Here is a 17,044-nt window from a genome sequence, read left to right on the forward strand (position 1 = left end):
CTGTTGTTCTCAGGATTTGAGGATTTTGATGTTCTTAGGATATGAGGATTCTGGTGTTCTGAGGATTTGAGGATTCTGGTGTTTTGAGGATTTGAGGAGTCTGCTGTTTTGAGGATTTGAGGATACTGGTGTTTTGGGGATCTGAGGATTATGGTGTTCTTAGGATATCAGGATTCTGGTGTCCTGAGGATTTGAGGATTTTCATGTTCTTAGGATATGAGAATTCTGGTGTTCTGAGGATTTGAGGATACTGGTGTTTTGGGGATTTGAGGATTATGGTGTTCTTAGGATATCAGGATTCTGGTGTCCTGAGGATTTGAGGATTTTCATGTTCTTAGGATATGAGAATTCTGGTGTTCTGAGGATTTGAGGATACTGGTGTTTTGGGGATTTGAGGATTATGGTGTTCTTAGGATATCAGGATTCTGGTGTCCTGAGGATTTGAGGATTTTCATGTTCTTAGGTTATGAGAATTCTGGAATTCCGAGGATTTGAGGATCTGGTGTCCTGAGGATTTGACAATTCTGGTCCTTTGAGGATTTGAGGATTCTGGTGTTCTGACGATTTGAGGATTATGATGTTCTTAGGATATGAGGATTCTGGTGTTCTGAGGATTTGAGGATTTTCATGTTTTTAGGATATGAGAATTCTGGTGTTCTGAGGATTTAAGAATTCTGTTGTTCTGAGGATTTGAGGATTCTGGTGTTTTGAAGAGTTGAGGATTCTGCGATTTTTAAATGTTACATTTTCGAATTTTAATTTTTTGATTTTTGATGTTTGATTTCTCGATTTTTCAATTTTGGGATATTTTGATTGTTCGATGTTTTAATAAACTTTAGATTTTTCGCTTTTTCGATTTCTTGATTTATCAATTCTTCAGTATTTTTATTTTTCAAATTTTGACGTTGATAAATTGTCAGTTTTCCGATTTCTCAGTTAATCTATTTTTGATTTTCCCATTTTTTAACTTCACAAAGTTTCGATTTCTCAGTTCTTCAATTATTCGATTTTCCGATCTTGCTTTTTGGTTTTTCGATTCCTCAATTTTCCAATTCTCTAATTTCTCTGAGTTTTGGGACGTTTAAATATATCCATTCTTCGACTTTTCGATTTTTCGAATTCTGGATTTTTCTATTTTTCGATTTTTAATTTCTTGACCTTTTCACTTTTTCGATTTTTGGACCCTTGAATGTTTTTTATTTCTTTCAATTTTTCGACTGTTTTATATTTCGATTTCTCAATTTTTCAACTTTTCGATGTTTTAATTCTTAATTTTGTGAAAATCAGTGTCTTATCTTAACAAGTGGTAGCCCCACCCACCCGCCCTCTTTTTTCTTAGAAAGTATGTCATTTTCCAAAATCAGTCATATTTTAGTAAGTACTAGCCCCGCCCACCCGCCCTTTATTTTCTTCTAGATTTTTCGATTTTTCGAATTTTCAGTTTTTTCCTAATTTAATTTTTCAATTTTCCGAATTTTTAAATTTTCGACTTTTCAATTTTTTGAGATCTCGATTTATCGGGATTCGGATATTTCGATGTTTTGATTATTCAATCTCTTGATTTGTCAATTTTTCCATTTTTAACTTTTCAAAAAATCCGAAAATTGAAAAATAAAATTGAAATATAGAAGAACTGAAGACTCAAAAAATTGAAAAACTTACAATTTTAAAAATTGGAAAGTTAAAATATCGAAGAGATAAAAATTGAGAAATCGAAGTATATAACAGTCGAAAAATTTATAAATCTAAAGCTTAAAAAACGAAAAACTGAAAATCCAAACAATAAAATGTCGAAAAATCTAGAAGTTGAAAAATCAAAAAAAATCTAGAAGTGGAAAAATCGAAAAATCGAAGCATCGAAATATTGAAAAATTCCAAAACTGAAAAAAATATTCAAGAATTTAGAAATTAAAAAAATTAGAAAATTGAAAAATCGAAAAACCCAAACAGCGAAGTCGAAAAATCGAAAAATCGAACAATCAAAGAACTGAAAAATCGAAACTTCGAGAAGTCGAGAAATGGGGAAATTAAAAATACATTAATTGAGAAATCGGAAAACTGAAAAGATAGCAAAATCAAAATTTGTAAAATTGGAAAATGGAATTACTGAAGAACTGAAAAATCAAAAAATCGAGAAAACGAAAAATCGAAAATTTAGAACTTAGAACGGACAAAATATCGTAAAATACAAACACCAAAAATAAAAAAAATCCAAAATCTAAAATTTTAAAATCGAAAAACTGAAATATCGACAAATCGACAGTACTTCCTAAGATAAGACTGATTTTGGCAAATTACGTACCCTCTAGGAAAATAGAGGGTGGGTGGGCGGCGCTAGTACTTGCTAAATGAAAAATCTAAAGTTTAAAAAACGAATAATTGAAAATTCAAAAAGTAAAACATCGATAAATCAAAAAATCCAGAGCTCCAAAAAATCGAAAAGTCGAAATATTAAAAAATCCCAGAACTGAAGGATCGAAAAATTGAAAAATAGAAGAAAAATTGAAGAGTCGAAAAACTGAAAAATCACAAAATTCAACGAAACATTCAAAAATTGAAAAATTGAGAGATCGAAAACCTGAAAATTCAGAAACGTCAAAATGTGAAAAATTAAACAATATTGAAGAACTGAAAAATCGTAAAATAAAAAAAAAATAAAAATCAAAAAAAATTGAGAAATCGAGGAGCCGAAAATCTAGAAATCAAAAAATCGAAAAATTGAGAACATGCAAAATATAAACCACCAAAATTGTGACTGAAAATATGTAAAAATTAATGCAAAATAGAATCTCCACTGCATGATTTCAGTTCGACAGACGCAAACGGAAGACCTACTTTTTGACGTTTTAGAAGTCATGAAACGTGTAGCAGACATCAAATTGGCCCTTCGTCAAATGGATTCGATAACACAATTATTGTAGGTCGTATTTAGTATGTTTTTAATTTCCAAAGGTATTGTAGCAGTGTTACTTTTACCAAACTTTGACTTATATCTTTTAGGTATTATTCTGAAAGGGCTCGAAATTTATTTCGTCTCAAATTTTTGTAGCGTATAAAGAAATGATTTCACTTAATCTTGTCATTTTTGCCCAGAAAACTTAAACAAACCACTTTTTGTGTGTTTTCATGGGAAATTTTATTTTGATTCTCCACTTGTAAACTAGTCAACTTTTTTTAACTTTTAGTTAATAAATACGAATACGTTAATCCAAGGATATCCTGATTTTAGGAAGATGGGTTTTCTAATTCTTGGAAGAATTTTATTTGTTATTTAAGGTTTTTTGCACCAAACTACAATTAGTGCATAATTTCACCGGTTTGTTATTTAAATTATAAACAAGCTCGATCATGAGAAAAAAAAAACACAATATTTGGTAGGTTAAGCGTCAACTTTCCTTTGTATAGCGGAACAATAGAATCATTATTTGCCATTGTCGCTGTTATAAATTTGATTTAGAAACTTCGATAAATTTTAAAGGAGAAAGAACACAGCGAGATCGATTTCACGGCATTAAATATTGTACACCTATTTTACTACTTTTATTATTAAATAGCGTAACAAGAGTATGAATTTTTTTCAAAATTTCGTTCAGATTGCACTTTACATAGACGTGCTAAATTGAGTGCATAATTTTATCGTTTGGTAGCTAAGAAGAGATAAATTTTTGGTTAAATTAAATGACACAGATTGGAATAACGACGGAATGACGAAATATGATAAAAAGAGTGTGTAATGTTTGATCCTCCGATTTTTTTTTAATACAATTTTTAACGTTGTGGGTGAAGGGTCAACCATTATCAAGCAATTGTCAAACTGGAATACAGAACCACGTTTTAATAAACTCGTGACGTACAAAAATAAAGCCATAGTCGTTTGTAGATGTATTTATTTTGCAAAATTCTATTAATTACAACTAATTTACAATTATAAAAGCAAAACACACGACACATAGAGAAATCAGGCAATACTCATAAACCAAAAAAAGTAACGGAAAAAATAAAAATGAAGATTGATTTTTTATGAATACTGCATGAGCCACACAAAACAAGTAATTTTAGCAACTAACCGAATTAAAAAAAAAAAAAACGAAAATCAGAGATCCTACAAAACAAGTCGAATCTAAGAACAGTCTTTATTTACAAAAATATGTTACATCAGTAGAAATTTTGGAAATTTATCACAAACATCCTGAAAGATTTTTCGAAAAATATTTTCTTCCCTTAAGGCCGTCGTATCACAAAAGCAACGCCGTTGTGCATAAATTTATCACTCGTTTTCGCGAACAAAACAAACAATTTATCACTGGACTCGTAAAAAATTTTGCTAGCTAATGTACAAAAATAAATATTAAAAAAAACTTAGACTACACGTATCACATATTTATACAAAATATTTACAACAGATTAAGCGGCTCCAGTCACTCGACACTTCACCAGCTCGGCCAGCGTCCCACGAATAAATTAAGGAGGAATTAAAAAAGTAAAACGAATTAAGAGAGAACGGCCCATTAGGAGCAGCCGCACCGGTCGACCACCATCCCGGGCAGGCTGCCGAAGACGACGTTGAGCTGCTGGTCGAAGTAGAGCATGGTGATGGAGCTCATCTTCCGTGGGGCGCAGCAGGGGTGGGCGCTGTTGGGGGAGGCGATCTTGGTGATGTGGGTGTGGGCGTACCGCTGCAGGGTGACGTAGGGGCACTCGCCGGAGCAGTAGTGGGCGTCGTACCGCTTGGGGGCGATTATGAAGTCCCAGCCGAACTCCTCGAAGTCCACGATGAGCGGGTAGCGGCAGCAGAGGGGCTCGTTCATCTTGTCGTCGCAGTTGAGGCCCACGTTGCGGCGGGTGCGGCGGCGGGCTTCCATGGTCGACACCTCGACGAAGGGCGCCTAAAAACAAAGCAGAATTTAAAATCATTTACCTTAATTAATTTCTAATTAATTAAATATAATTATAATTACTTAATAATTTAACAAGTATCAAATTAATTAAATAATTGATAATTCGACATTCTTTTTGTTGATTTCAACGCCCAGAAGCATTTTAAAAAGCTTCACTTCTTCGAAAATCTCACTGTTTTCTCAGAATCGACGAATTAAATATTTAAATTTTTGTAATATGTACTTTAAAAATCGCACTTTGAAACCGAATTTTTCGAAAATTTTGATCCGCTATGTTTTTCGATTCAGATTGCGAAGATTTATATCAATCTCAGATTTTTTGTGCATTTCTGGGCAACTTCGCCAAAAATCCAAATTTTCAATACCCCCATGAATGAATGAAATTTTTTACTTTTCCCTAAACACCGTCGAAAATTACCAAAAGAATCTCTTTGTATTGATTTCGACCTCAAGAAGTTTTAAAAAGGCTTTATTTCTTCGAAAATTTTGACTTTTTTTTTCAAAATCGGCAATATGAAATATGGCAATTTTTGAAATGTCTCAAAAATCAAAGTTTGAAACGGTTTTTCGAAAATCGAAGTCAACTGCATATAGATTTATAACCCAGAAATATTTTCTGTATTCTTTGACAACTTCTTTCAAAGCTTGATTTTTCGAGAACCCAATGTTTGAATGAAATTTTTGACTTTTCCCTAAACACCGTCGACAATTACCAAAAGAATCTCTTTGTATTGATTTCGACCTCAAGAAGCTTTAAAAAGACTTTATTTCTTCGAAAATTTTGACTTTTTCTCAAAATCGGCAATATGAAATATGATAATTTTTAGATATTCTAAAAATTGAATTTTGAAATCAATTCTTTCAAAAATCTTGGCCAGTTGTATTTTCGATTCAGTTCGTCCAGACCTATGAGTCCGATTTTTTTCTTGCACTTTTGGGCAACTTCGCTAAAATCTTAATTTTTCAGGAAGCTCATGTATGTATGAAATTTTTGACTTTTCTCTGAACACCGTCGAAAATTACCAAAAGAATCTATTTGTATTGATTTCGACCCCAACAAGTTTTAAAAAGACTTTATTTCTTCGAAAACTTTGACTTTTTTTCAAAATCGGCAATATGAAATTTGATAATTTTTAGATATTCTAAAAATCGAATTTTGAAATCAATTCTTTCAAAAATCTTGGTCAGTTCTATTTTTCGATTCACTTCGGCCAGACCTATGAGTCAGATTTTTTTCGTGCATTTTTGGGCAACTTCTCTAAAATCTTAATTTTTCAGGAAGCTCATGTATGTAACAAATTTTTGACTTTTCATTAAACACCGTCGAAAATTACCAAAAGAATCTCTTCTTATAGATTTCGACCTCAAGAAGTTTTAAAAAAGGTTTATTTCTTAGAAAAATTTGTCTTTCTTCAAAAGCGGCAATATGAAATATGGCAATTTTTAAATGTCATAAAAATCAAAATTTGAAGTCGAATTTTTCGAAAATTTTGGTCAGCTCTGCTTTTCGATTCGGTTCGTCCAGAGCTATAAGCCAGACTTTTTTCGTACATTTTTGAGCAACTTCGCTAAGAGCTTAATTTGATGTATGCAATTTTTGGCTTTTCTGTAAACACCGTCAAAAATTACAAAAGGAATCTTTTTTTTTATTTAAACTTTTACAATTATTGAAAAGGCTTCACTTCTTCGAAAATTTTACCTTTTTTTCAAAATCGACAATATGAAATATAGCGATTTTTGAAATGTCTCAAAAATCAAATTTTGAAACCATCTGTTTCAAAAATCAAAGTCAACTGCATACAGATTTATAACCCAGAACTATTTTCTGTATTTTTTGACAACTTCACTAAAAGCTTAATTTTTCGAGAACCCAATGTTTGAATGAAAGCTTTGACTTTTCTCTAAATACAGTCAAAAATTACAAAAGGAATCTTTTTTTTATTTATTTAAACCTTCAGAAATTTTAAAAAGGCTTCAATTCTTCGAAAATTTTACCTTTTTTTCAAAATCAATAATATGAAATATGGCAATTTTTGAAATGTCTCAAAAATCAAATTTTGGAACCGTTTTTCGAAAATCGTAGTCAACTGCATACAGATTTATAACCCAGAACTATTTTCTGCATTTTTTGACCACTTCTCTAGAAGCTTAATTTTTTGAGAACCCCATGTTTGAATGAAATTTTTTACTTTTCTCTAAACACCGTCGAAAATTAAATTAATGTTTCAAAAATCAAATTTTTAAGCCGTCTGTTTCGAAAATCGTAGTCAACTGCATACAGGTTTATAATATTTAGATGCATTTTTTGACAACTTCTCTAAAAGCTTAATTTTTCGAGAACCCCATGTTTGAATGAAATTTTTGACTTTTCTCTAAACACCGTCGAAAATTACCAAATGAATCTCTTTGTATTGATTTCGACTTCAAGAAGTTTTAAAAAGGCTTTATTTCTTCGAATATTTTGACTTTTTTTCAAAATCGATAATATGAAATGTGACAATATTTAAATGTTCTAAAAATCAAATTGTGAGAATCAAATTTTTCGAAAATCTTTGTCAGTTTTATTTTTTGATTCAGTTCGTCCAGACCTATAATCCAGATTTTTTGTGTATTTTTGGGCAACTTCGCTAAATGCTTAATTTTTCAAAAACGTCATGTATGTATGAAATTTTTGACTTTTCTCCAAACCCGGTCGAAAGTTACCAAAATAATCTTCTTTTATTGATTTCGACCTCACGAAGTTTCAAAAATGCTTTATTTCTTCTAAAATTTTGTCTCTTTTTCAAAATCGGCAATATGAAATATGGCAATTTTTAAATGTCATAAAAATCAAATTTTGAAATCGAATTTTTCGAAAATCTTGATCAGCTCTATTTTTCGATTCTGTCGTCCAGACCTATAAGCCAGAATTTTTTGTGCATTTTTGGGCAACTTCACTAATTAAAAGCTTAATTTTTCAAGATCCCCATGTATGTATATTTTTGACCTTTCTCCAAACACCGTCAAAAATAACCAAAAAATCTCGTTTTACTGAATTCAATTTCTAGAAATTTTAAAAAGGCTAAATTTTTTCGAAAATTTTACGGTTTTTTCTGACGGCAATATGTACGAAATATGGCAATTTTTGACAAGTTTTAAAAATCGTATTTGGAAACTGAATATTTTGAAAATCTTGGTCAGCTGTATTTTTCGATTAAGATCATCCTAGATCTCGATAACTTCATACTCATAATTTTTCTGTGCATTTTTGGGCAATTTCGATATCCAAAAGTTTTAAAAAGATTAAAAAATACAATTTTGACGCCGAATATTGTTAAAAATTTGGTCAGTTGTGTTTTTCAACTCAGGTCATCGAGATCTATATCCCAGAATTTTTGTGAATTTTTGTGAATTTTTGGGCAACTAAAACCTAAGAGGCTAATTTTTCAAGACCCCCCATGAATGCATGAAATTTTTGACCTTTTTTTTACTGATTTCAACCTTCAGAGTTTTAAAAGAGCTATTTTTTCGAAAATTTTCCCATTTTTTCTGAACCGGCATTACAAAATATGACAATTTCTGACGATTCTCCAAAAACCGTCGAAAACTACCAAAACAATTTATTTTTCTTTGGGCAATTCCCTAAAAGCTTAATTTTTCATGAAATATGAAATTTTTGAGCTTTCTCTAAACACAGCCAAAAATAATCTATTTCTGTTGATTTCGACTTCCAGAAGTTTTAAAAAGGCTTCATTTCTTTAAAAATCTTAACGTTTCAGAAATAGCATATAAAAAGTGGCTATTTTCGAAATTGTTAAAAATCGAATTTTGAAACCGACTACATATTTCGAAAATCTTGGTCAGATGTGTTTTTCGATTCAGATTATAAAAACCTAGATTCCAGATTTTTTTTTTAATTTTTGTTGTTTGACTTTTCTCCAAAGATGATCGAAAATTACCAAAAAAAAACTCTGTTCGTTTCGAAGTCCAGAAGTTTTAAAAAGCCCTCAAATGTTTCAAAAATGTTTCAAAAATCGAATTTTGAAACCAAATGTTTCCAAAATTTTGGTCAGCTGTGTTTTTCGACTCAGATCGAAGAATTGTTTTGTTTATTTTTGAGCAACTTCGCTAAAAGCTTCATGACCCTCATATTTGTATGAAATTTTTGACTTTTTTCCAAACACTGTCGAAAATTACCAAAAGAACCTTTTTTTAAATTCGACCTAAGATTTTTCCATTTGTTCAGAATCGACAATATGAAATATGACAATTTTTGGAAACATTTAAAATTCGAATTTTGAAAGAAAGATCATCGAGATATATATCCCAGAAAGTTGTGTGTATTTTTGGAGAACTTCAATAAAAGCTTAATTTTTGAACGCTCCTCCATATATGTTAAATAGGTTTGATTTTTTCGAAAATCTTACAGTTTTTTCAGAATCGGTAATAGATACTAAATATGGCAATTTTTGAAGTGTTTTAAAAATTGGATTTTGAAGGTTCGTGAAACTTAGTCAGCTGTATTTTTTGACTCAGATCATCGAGATCTACGAGTATATAACAAAATTTTTTGTGAATTTTTGGGCAACTTCACCAAAAGCTTCATTTTTTAAGACCTCCATACGAAATTTTTGATCTTCTTCCAAACCCACTCCACAATTACTAAAAGAACCTGTTTTTGTTGATTTCTACCTCCACAGATTTTAAAGACTTCATTACTTTGAAAATTTTCTCGTTTTTTCAGAATCGGCACTACGAAATTTGGTCATTTTTGAAGTGTTTTAGAGATCGAATTTTGATACCGAATATTTCCAAAATCTTGTTCAGCTGTGTTCCTTGATTTTGAACATAGAGAGAAATGTGTATGTCAGAATTTTTTGTGCTCTTTTTGGACAACTTTACCAAAATTTTAATCTTTCAATACCCCTTTCTATGTATCCAATTTTTTACCATTTTCCAAACACCGTCAAAAATTACCGAAAGAATCTCTTTTTGTTGATTTCGACCTCCGGAGATTTTTTAAAGGGCCTCAATTCCTCGAAAATCTTACCGTTTTTCCACAATGGGCAATAGAAAATATGGAAACTTTTGGAATATTTTAAAAATCGCATTTTACAACCGAATATTTCGAAAATCTTGCTCACCTTGTTACTTAAATCTGAACATCGAGATCTATATCCCAGCATTTTTTGTGTATTTTTGGGCAACTTCGACAAAATTTTGTACCTTTCTTCAAACACCGTCGAAAATTAACAAATGAATTTTTTTTTATAGATTTCGATCGACAGATTTTTTTTTAAGAGGCTTCGAAGATCCTATCGGTTTTCCAGAATCAGCAATAAAAAAAGTGTCAATTTTTGGAATATTTTAAAAACTGCATTTTGAAACCGGATATTTCGAAAATATTGTTCAGCTATGTTCCTTGATTTTGATCATCGAAATGTCTATCTCAGAATTTTTTATAAATTTTTGCCAAAGTTTTAATTTTTCAATACCCCTTATATCTGTATGAAAATTTTGACATTCTTTCGAAAATCAGGAATTGTGGTGGTAAATTCAATTAAACATGTTACTTACATAAATAAATCATTTTAAATCCAACGGGGGTTTAATTCTTGTTGGCATAACATAACCTAGCTTCTAAATTTAGCCACACAAAACTCCTAGTAGGTTATGTTGTAACATTACGATTTCATCACAATAAAATGCACATTGTTACGTATTTGATGACACTTGATGTTAGTTAACTTAGTTTGTTTTTATTACTGCTTGAGAAATATTATTGTTAAGCAATTAAAGAGATTAAGCCTTTTCATAGAACTTTAATTAAGGCGTGACATATAAAAACCCATCCTTCTACATTACAGGAAAAAATATCGCTCCCATTCAGAGTACATATCTAACAAACAAATACCAATATTTGCAAACAAGTTATGAAAAACGTACTGATAAATTATTAAAGAATTCCTTACAGTACGATTTCAGAATTTTGCCAACAACGATGTCTACAAAATAGTGCATAGTTCTCTCATCGATATTTTAAACCACTTTTCGTATTTAGGTTGCCACTGCATTCACTGATATCCAAATCTCAACTTAATGTAATCGCGCCTTATCTCCACTAATTTAAAACTGTGATTATCCGGGTTGTCAAAGATCACACAAGTGATGCGCATTTTTCTGAACAAATCCACAGTCATCTAGAAAAAAATCATAAACGAGTACAAGTTTCTATTGTCGTAGCGATTTGTAATTCGTCCGTACGTCAGCGCAAGAATGCTAAAAATTATTTTAAGGTACAGTGGGCAGCGGTATCCTAAATTTTGCCGATTTTTGTATTCAGGAAGTAGTTTTCAGCGAGACAAGTGTGGGAATTGGCCATCCGCCCATTGTGCTGACTACACAGTTTCCATTCAGCAGCCGTCGACATATTTATAACTTCGATGACAGTCGTAATTCAAAAAGCCTAATTATAAATTATCATCGAAATCAATTATTTTGTCAAAGTTCAAAGGTATAATTTACACAAGTGAACTTGAGAAATCCATAAATCCTACACTGAGTAGAAATTTCGGTGACTTATCACCGTGTTTGTCCACTCGCTATCTAGTTACATAATAGTTAGTGAAATTTATGGAACGCGATTCAACTTAAATAGAGAATAATTACCGCGGCTGTAATAACTCATGCAGGGTATTAATAGATCATACTTTAGTGCTGCGACAGATAAATCAAATAAACATAGGCTGATAGCGACAATGTTGTGATTAGAAACCTCATTTTTCCACATTCTTGGACACTGCACACTGCACCTAAAAAACTGGCGAAGGTTATTTCGACTGAAATTTCGCCGCCCATGAAGTGCAGCAAAATAAATCTGGCTTCGAAAAATTATACAAAAATTTGCGATTTTTGTGTTCTAATAACTTCTATAAAGTAAACACCTGTGGCGTAAATAACACTCCCGCAGGTTTTTTTGACTTGAATTTTCTTTGGTTTTTTAATTTTCCAAATTTAGATTTTTTTCAATTTTTAGATTTTGCACTGTTTCGATCTGGCTTTCTCTAGTTTTTATTTTCTTTATTTTTTTCAATTATTCTATTTTTCAGTGTTTCGACTTTATATATTTTTTTCAATTTCAGTTTTCCCAATATTTTGTTTCTCAATTTTTTCGATTTGCGATTTTTCTTTTATTTTATTTTTTCAATTTTTAGATTTGCCCATTTTTAAATTTAAAACTTCTGGAGATTTCAATTTTTAAATTTTCAAATTCCCGATAATTTGATTTTTGCGTTTCTTACTTTCTTTATTTTTACAATTTTTCGATTTTTCAGTGTTTGGATTTTATAATTTTTTGTTTTTCTAATTTAAAATTTTTCAATTTTTCGATTCTTTAATTTTTCATTGGCTTCGGTTTATTTTTTTATTTTAACAATTTTTCGATTTTTAAATGTTTCTATTTTACAATTTTCTCTTTATCCAATTTCAATTTTTTAAATTTTTGGTTTCTGCAATTTTTCAAATGGCAACTTTTCAATTTTTCATTTTTTTATTTCGTCGATTTTCCAACTTTTGGATGTTTTAATTTTTATATTTTTTAATTTTTCATTTCTTCAATTTTTCGTTTCGGTTGTTTATTTTCTTTACTATTTCAGTATTTTGATTTTCAATGTTCCAATTTTCTTGAATTTTTCAATTTTTTATCCTTCAATTTTCACTTCTCCAATTTTTAATCCTTCAATTTTCTATTCTCCAATCTTCAATTCTTCAATTTTCAATCCTCCCATTTTCAATGCTTCGATTTTCAATCATTCAATTTTTAATCCTTCGATTTTCAATCATTCAATTTTTGATCTTTCAAGTTTTAATCATTCAACTTTTAGTCCTTCAATTTTTAATCCTTCAATTTTCAATTTTTCAATTTTTAATCCTTCATTTTCAGTCTTTCAATTTTTAATCTTTCAACTTTTAATTCTTCAAGTTTTGATCCTCCAATTTTTAATCCTTCAACTTTTAGTCCTTCAATTTGTAATGCTTTAAATTTTAACCCTTGAATTTTCAATTATTCAATTTTTAATCCTACAATTTTCAATTCTTCAACTTTCAATTCTCCAACTTTAATCCTCCAATTTTTAATCCTTCAATTTTCAATGCTTCAGCTTTTGAATCCTTCAATTTTTAATTCTTTAATTTTCAATCTTTCAATTTTTAATTTCTCAATTTTTAATTTTTCAATTTTTATAAACCTTTCAACTTTTAATCCTTCAGCTTTTCGTCTTTCAATTTTTAATCTTTCAGTTTTCAATCCTTCAATCTTCAATCCTTCAATTTTCAATGCTTCAACTTTTAATCCTTCAATTTTTAATCCTTCGATTCTTGATCCTTCAATTTTTGATCTTTCAAATTTTAATTTCTCAATTTTTAATCCTTCCACTTTTAATCCTTGAATTTTTAATCTGTCAATTTTTAAACCTTCAATTCTTAATCCTTCAATTTTTGATGTTTCGAATTTTAATTTTTCACTTTTTAATCCTTCCACTTTTAATCCTTGAATTTTTAATCTGTCAATTTTTAAACCTTCAATTTTAATCCTTCAATTTTTAATCCTTCAATTTTTCAATCCGTCAATTTTTGATCTTTCAAATTTTAATTTTTCAATTTTTAATCCTTCCACTTTTATTCCTTGAATTTTTAATCCGTCAATTTTTAATCCGTCAATTTTTAAACCTTCAATTTTAATCCTTCAATTTTTAATCCTTCAATTTTAATACTTCAATTTTTAATCCCTGAATTTTTAATCCTTCAGCTTTTAATTTTTCAATTTTTAATCCTTTAGTTTTTAATCTTTCAATTTTTAATTTTTGAATTTTTAGTCCTTCCACTTTTAATCCTTGAATTTTTTAATCCTTCGATTTTAATCCCTCAATTTTTAATCTTTCAATTTCCAATTCTTCAATTTTCAACGCTTTAACTTTTAATCCTTCAGTTCTTAATCCTTCAATTTTTGATATTTCAAATTTTAATTTTTCAATTTTTAATCCTTCCACTTTTAATCTTTGAATTTTTTAATCCGCCCATTTTTAAACCTTCAATTTTAATCCTTCAATTTTTAATCCTTCAATTTTCAATCCCTGAATTTTTAATCCTTCAGCTTTTAATCTTTCAATTTTTAGTTCTTCAATTTTTAATCCTTCGATTTTAAATTCTTTAATTTTAATCCTTCAATTTTTAATCCTTCAGTTTTCAATCCTTCAATCTTTAATCCTTCAACCTTCAATCCTTCGATTATCAATCCTTCAATTTTCAATCCTTCAGTTTTCAATGCTTCAACTTTTAATCCTTCAATTTTTAATCCTTTAGTTTTTAATCTTTCAATTTTTAATTTTTGAATTTTTAGTCCTTCCACTTTTAATCCTTGAATTTTTTAATCGTTCGATTTTAATCCTTCAATTTTTAATCTTTCAATTTCCAATCCTTCAATTTTCAACGCTTTAACTTTTAATGCTTCAACTTTTAATCCTTCAGTTCTTAATCCTTCAATTTTTGATCTTTCAAATTTTAATCTTTCAATTTTTAATCCTTCCACTTTTAATCCTTGAATTTTTAATCCGCCCATTTTTAAACCTTCAATTTTAATCCTTCAATTTTCAATCCCTGAATTTTTAATCCTTCAGCTTTTAATCTTTCAATTTTTAGTTCTTCAATTTTTAATCCTTCGATTTTAAATTCTTCAATTTTAATCCTTCAATTTTCAATCCTTCAGTCTTCAATCCTTTAACCTTCAATCCTTCGATTTTCAATCCTTCAATTTTAAATCCTTCAATTTTCAATGCTTCAACTTTTAATCCTTCAATTTTTAATCTCTCAATTTCCAATTCTTCAATTTTCAACGCTTTAACTTTTAATGCTTCAACTTTTAATGCTTCAACTTTTAATCCTTCAGTTCTTAATCCTTCAATTTTTGATCTTTCAAATTTGAATTTTTCAATTTTTAACCCTTCCACTTTTAATGCTTGAATTTTTAATCCGCCCATTTTTAAACCTTCAATTTTAATCCTTCAATTTTTAATCCTTCAATTTTCAATCCCTGAATTTTCAATCCTTCAGCTTTTAATCTTTCAATTTTTAGTTTTTCAATTTTTAATCCTTTGATTTAAAATTTTTCAATTTTAATCCTTCAATTGTTAATCCTTCAGTTTTCAATCCTTCAGTCTTCAACTTTCAACTTTCAATCCTTCGATTTTCAATCCTTCAACTTTTAATCCTTCAATTTTTAATCTTTCAATTTTTAATTTTTTAATTTTTAATCCTTCCACTTTTAATCCTTGAATTTTTGAATCCTTCAATTTTAATCCCTCAATTTTTAATCTTTCAATTTTTTAATCCTTGAATTTTCAATCTTTCAATTTTCAACCCTTCAATTTTCAATGCTTTAACTTTTAATGCTTCAACTTTTCATTCTTCAATTTTTTATCCTTCAATTTTTAATCCGTTTAATTTTAATCCCTCAATTTTTAATGTTTAACCCTTCAATTTGCATTCCTTCAATTTTCAATCCTCCAATTTTCAATCCTTCAATTTTTAATCCTTCAATTTTCAATTCTCCAATTTTTAAATTCTTCAATTTTCAATCCTTCAATTTTCAATCCTCAAATCCTTCATTTTTTAATCCTTGAATTTTTAATCTTTCAATTTTTGAAGATTCTGTAGTTTTTCAATTGTACAATTTTTGGGTTTTCCAATTTCTTCGACTCGATTCGTTTTTTCTTCTTTCCAATTTTTCGATTCAGTAAGTTTTTTCTATTTTTAATTTTCTCAATTTACAATTTTTTCGACATTTCAATTTTTTTTATTTTTTAGTTTTCGATTTTTAGTTTTTCCATTTTTCAGTTTTTTCAACTTTTTATATCAAAACACAGGAGAAATTGCAAAACTCTAATTGAAAAATCAAAAATTAAAAAACAAAAAATTATAAAATCTAGAACTACAAAAAATGGAGAAACAAAAAATTGAAAAGTCTGACAATTAAAAATTCCGCATCTGCAAAATGAAAAATTGTAATATAGAAAAATAGCAAAATTGAAAAATTGCAAATAGAAAAATTGAAGAAACTAAATATTTTGAAATGAATAAGTTAAGAAATCGAAGAAAAATAAAAAACGCAAAATTATTATCACTCTTATAAGTCAAAATAAAGATATATATGTAATCTTAAAGTAAATGTAAAAGTTGTCTTTTTCCATTGAAAAATTTTGTGATGACGTCATCAACATTTTTGCAAGGAAACGATTTGACAATAATCGATCCAGTAGTTCCGAAGATTATCTGTCTAATAAAAGCGGACATACGGCAGACAGACAGACAGACAGACGGACGGAAACGGTAGACCTATTTCTTCGTACTTTACATTACAATACTTTCTTAGGCTCGGTTTCTCGAACGCACCAACTCACCTTACTACCGTCGTCCAAACTCGTATCCGTCACCACCACCTTCTTCCCGTTCGCCGTCCCGTTCACCACGAACCCGTAATTCTCCCTCGGGTTCTTGAACCACTCCGACACCGTGATGGTGAGGTCCAACTTGACCCAATCTCCCCTCCCGAACGGCTGCGTCACCTTCTTGCTCACCATCCTGTACAGCCCCGGAGTGTCCGGATGGTCCGGAGCTTTGTAAACCTTGAACACCTCGATGAGAACATCCGGTAGAGGGCGCCGCTCTGCACCTTTCACGTACACGAACAGCGTGGCGTTGCTCACGTGATACTTCGTTATGCTGTCGGAGAACATGAAGTGGAGGATGTCGTGCCCACGCCAACTATGCCTCAGTCTTGGATCTGCAACAACGAACCGATGAAGCGACTTTGTCGGGTCTCCCCTACACGGGGTACACTGTATACAAACACGTGTCGGTGTCAACTGCGCGATAATGAGTTTTTTTAAGTGGCATGCTGATAAAATTGTTTCAATTCCGTCACTTCGGTGATTGGTGATGGGGACTGGGCAGGGACGGACTGGGGCGGAATGGAAACGTGGGGTTTGGTAGAGTTCGATGGACGAAAAAAGGTTGATTGTAAATCACGCAGATGTGAAAGTGAGTGACAAAATTGTAAATACAGAGTTATCTGCTCGTTGACACCACATATGAAGATAGAGCTTTAAAAATAG

General features: G+C 30.2%; 1 protein-coding gene across 1 annotated transcript in view; it reads right to left on the reverse strand.

The window, feature by feature from the left end:
- Positions 1 to 3,870: 3,870 nt before the first annotated feature.
- The window catches only part of LOC135136800 (growth/differentiation factor 8), a 58,517-nt gene continuing 45,343 nt past the window's right edge, over positions 3,871 to 17,044 (reverse strand). Inside the window, exons 2-3 of the mRNA XM_064066217.1 lie at positions 16,331 to 16,713; positions 3,871 to 4,886 (exon numbers count right to left, since the gene is read on the reverse strand). Coding sequence (XP_063922287.1) covers positions 4,509 to 4,886; positions 16,331 to 16,713 — 761 coding nt within the window. The 3' untranslated portion in view covers positions 3,871 to 4,508. The remainder of the gene's footprint in view (positions 4,887 to 16,330; positions 16,714 to 17,044) is intronic.

Source organism: Zophobas morio, unplaced genomic scaffold (assembly GCF_036711695.1).
Source record: "Zophobas morio isolate AGI-343-1 ecotype UQ-CSIRO unplaced genomic scaffold, CSIRO_AGI_Zmor_V1 ptg000027l, whole genome shotgun sequence".
Lineage (NCBI taxonomy): Eukaryota > Metazoa > Arthropoda > Insecta > Coleoptera > Tenebrionidae > Zophobas > Zophobas morio.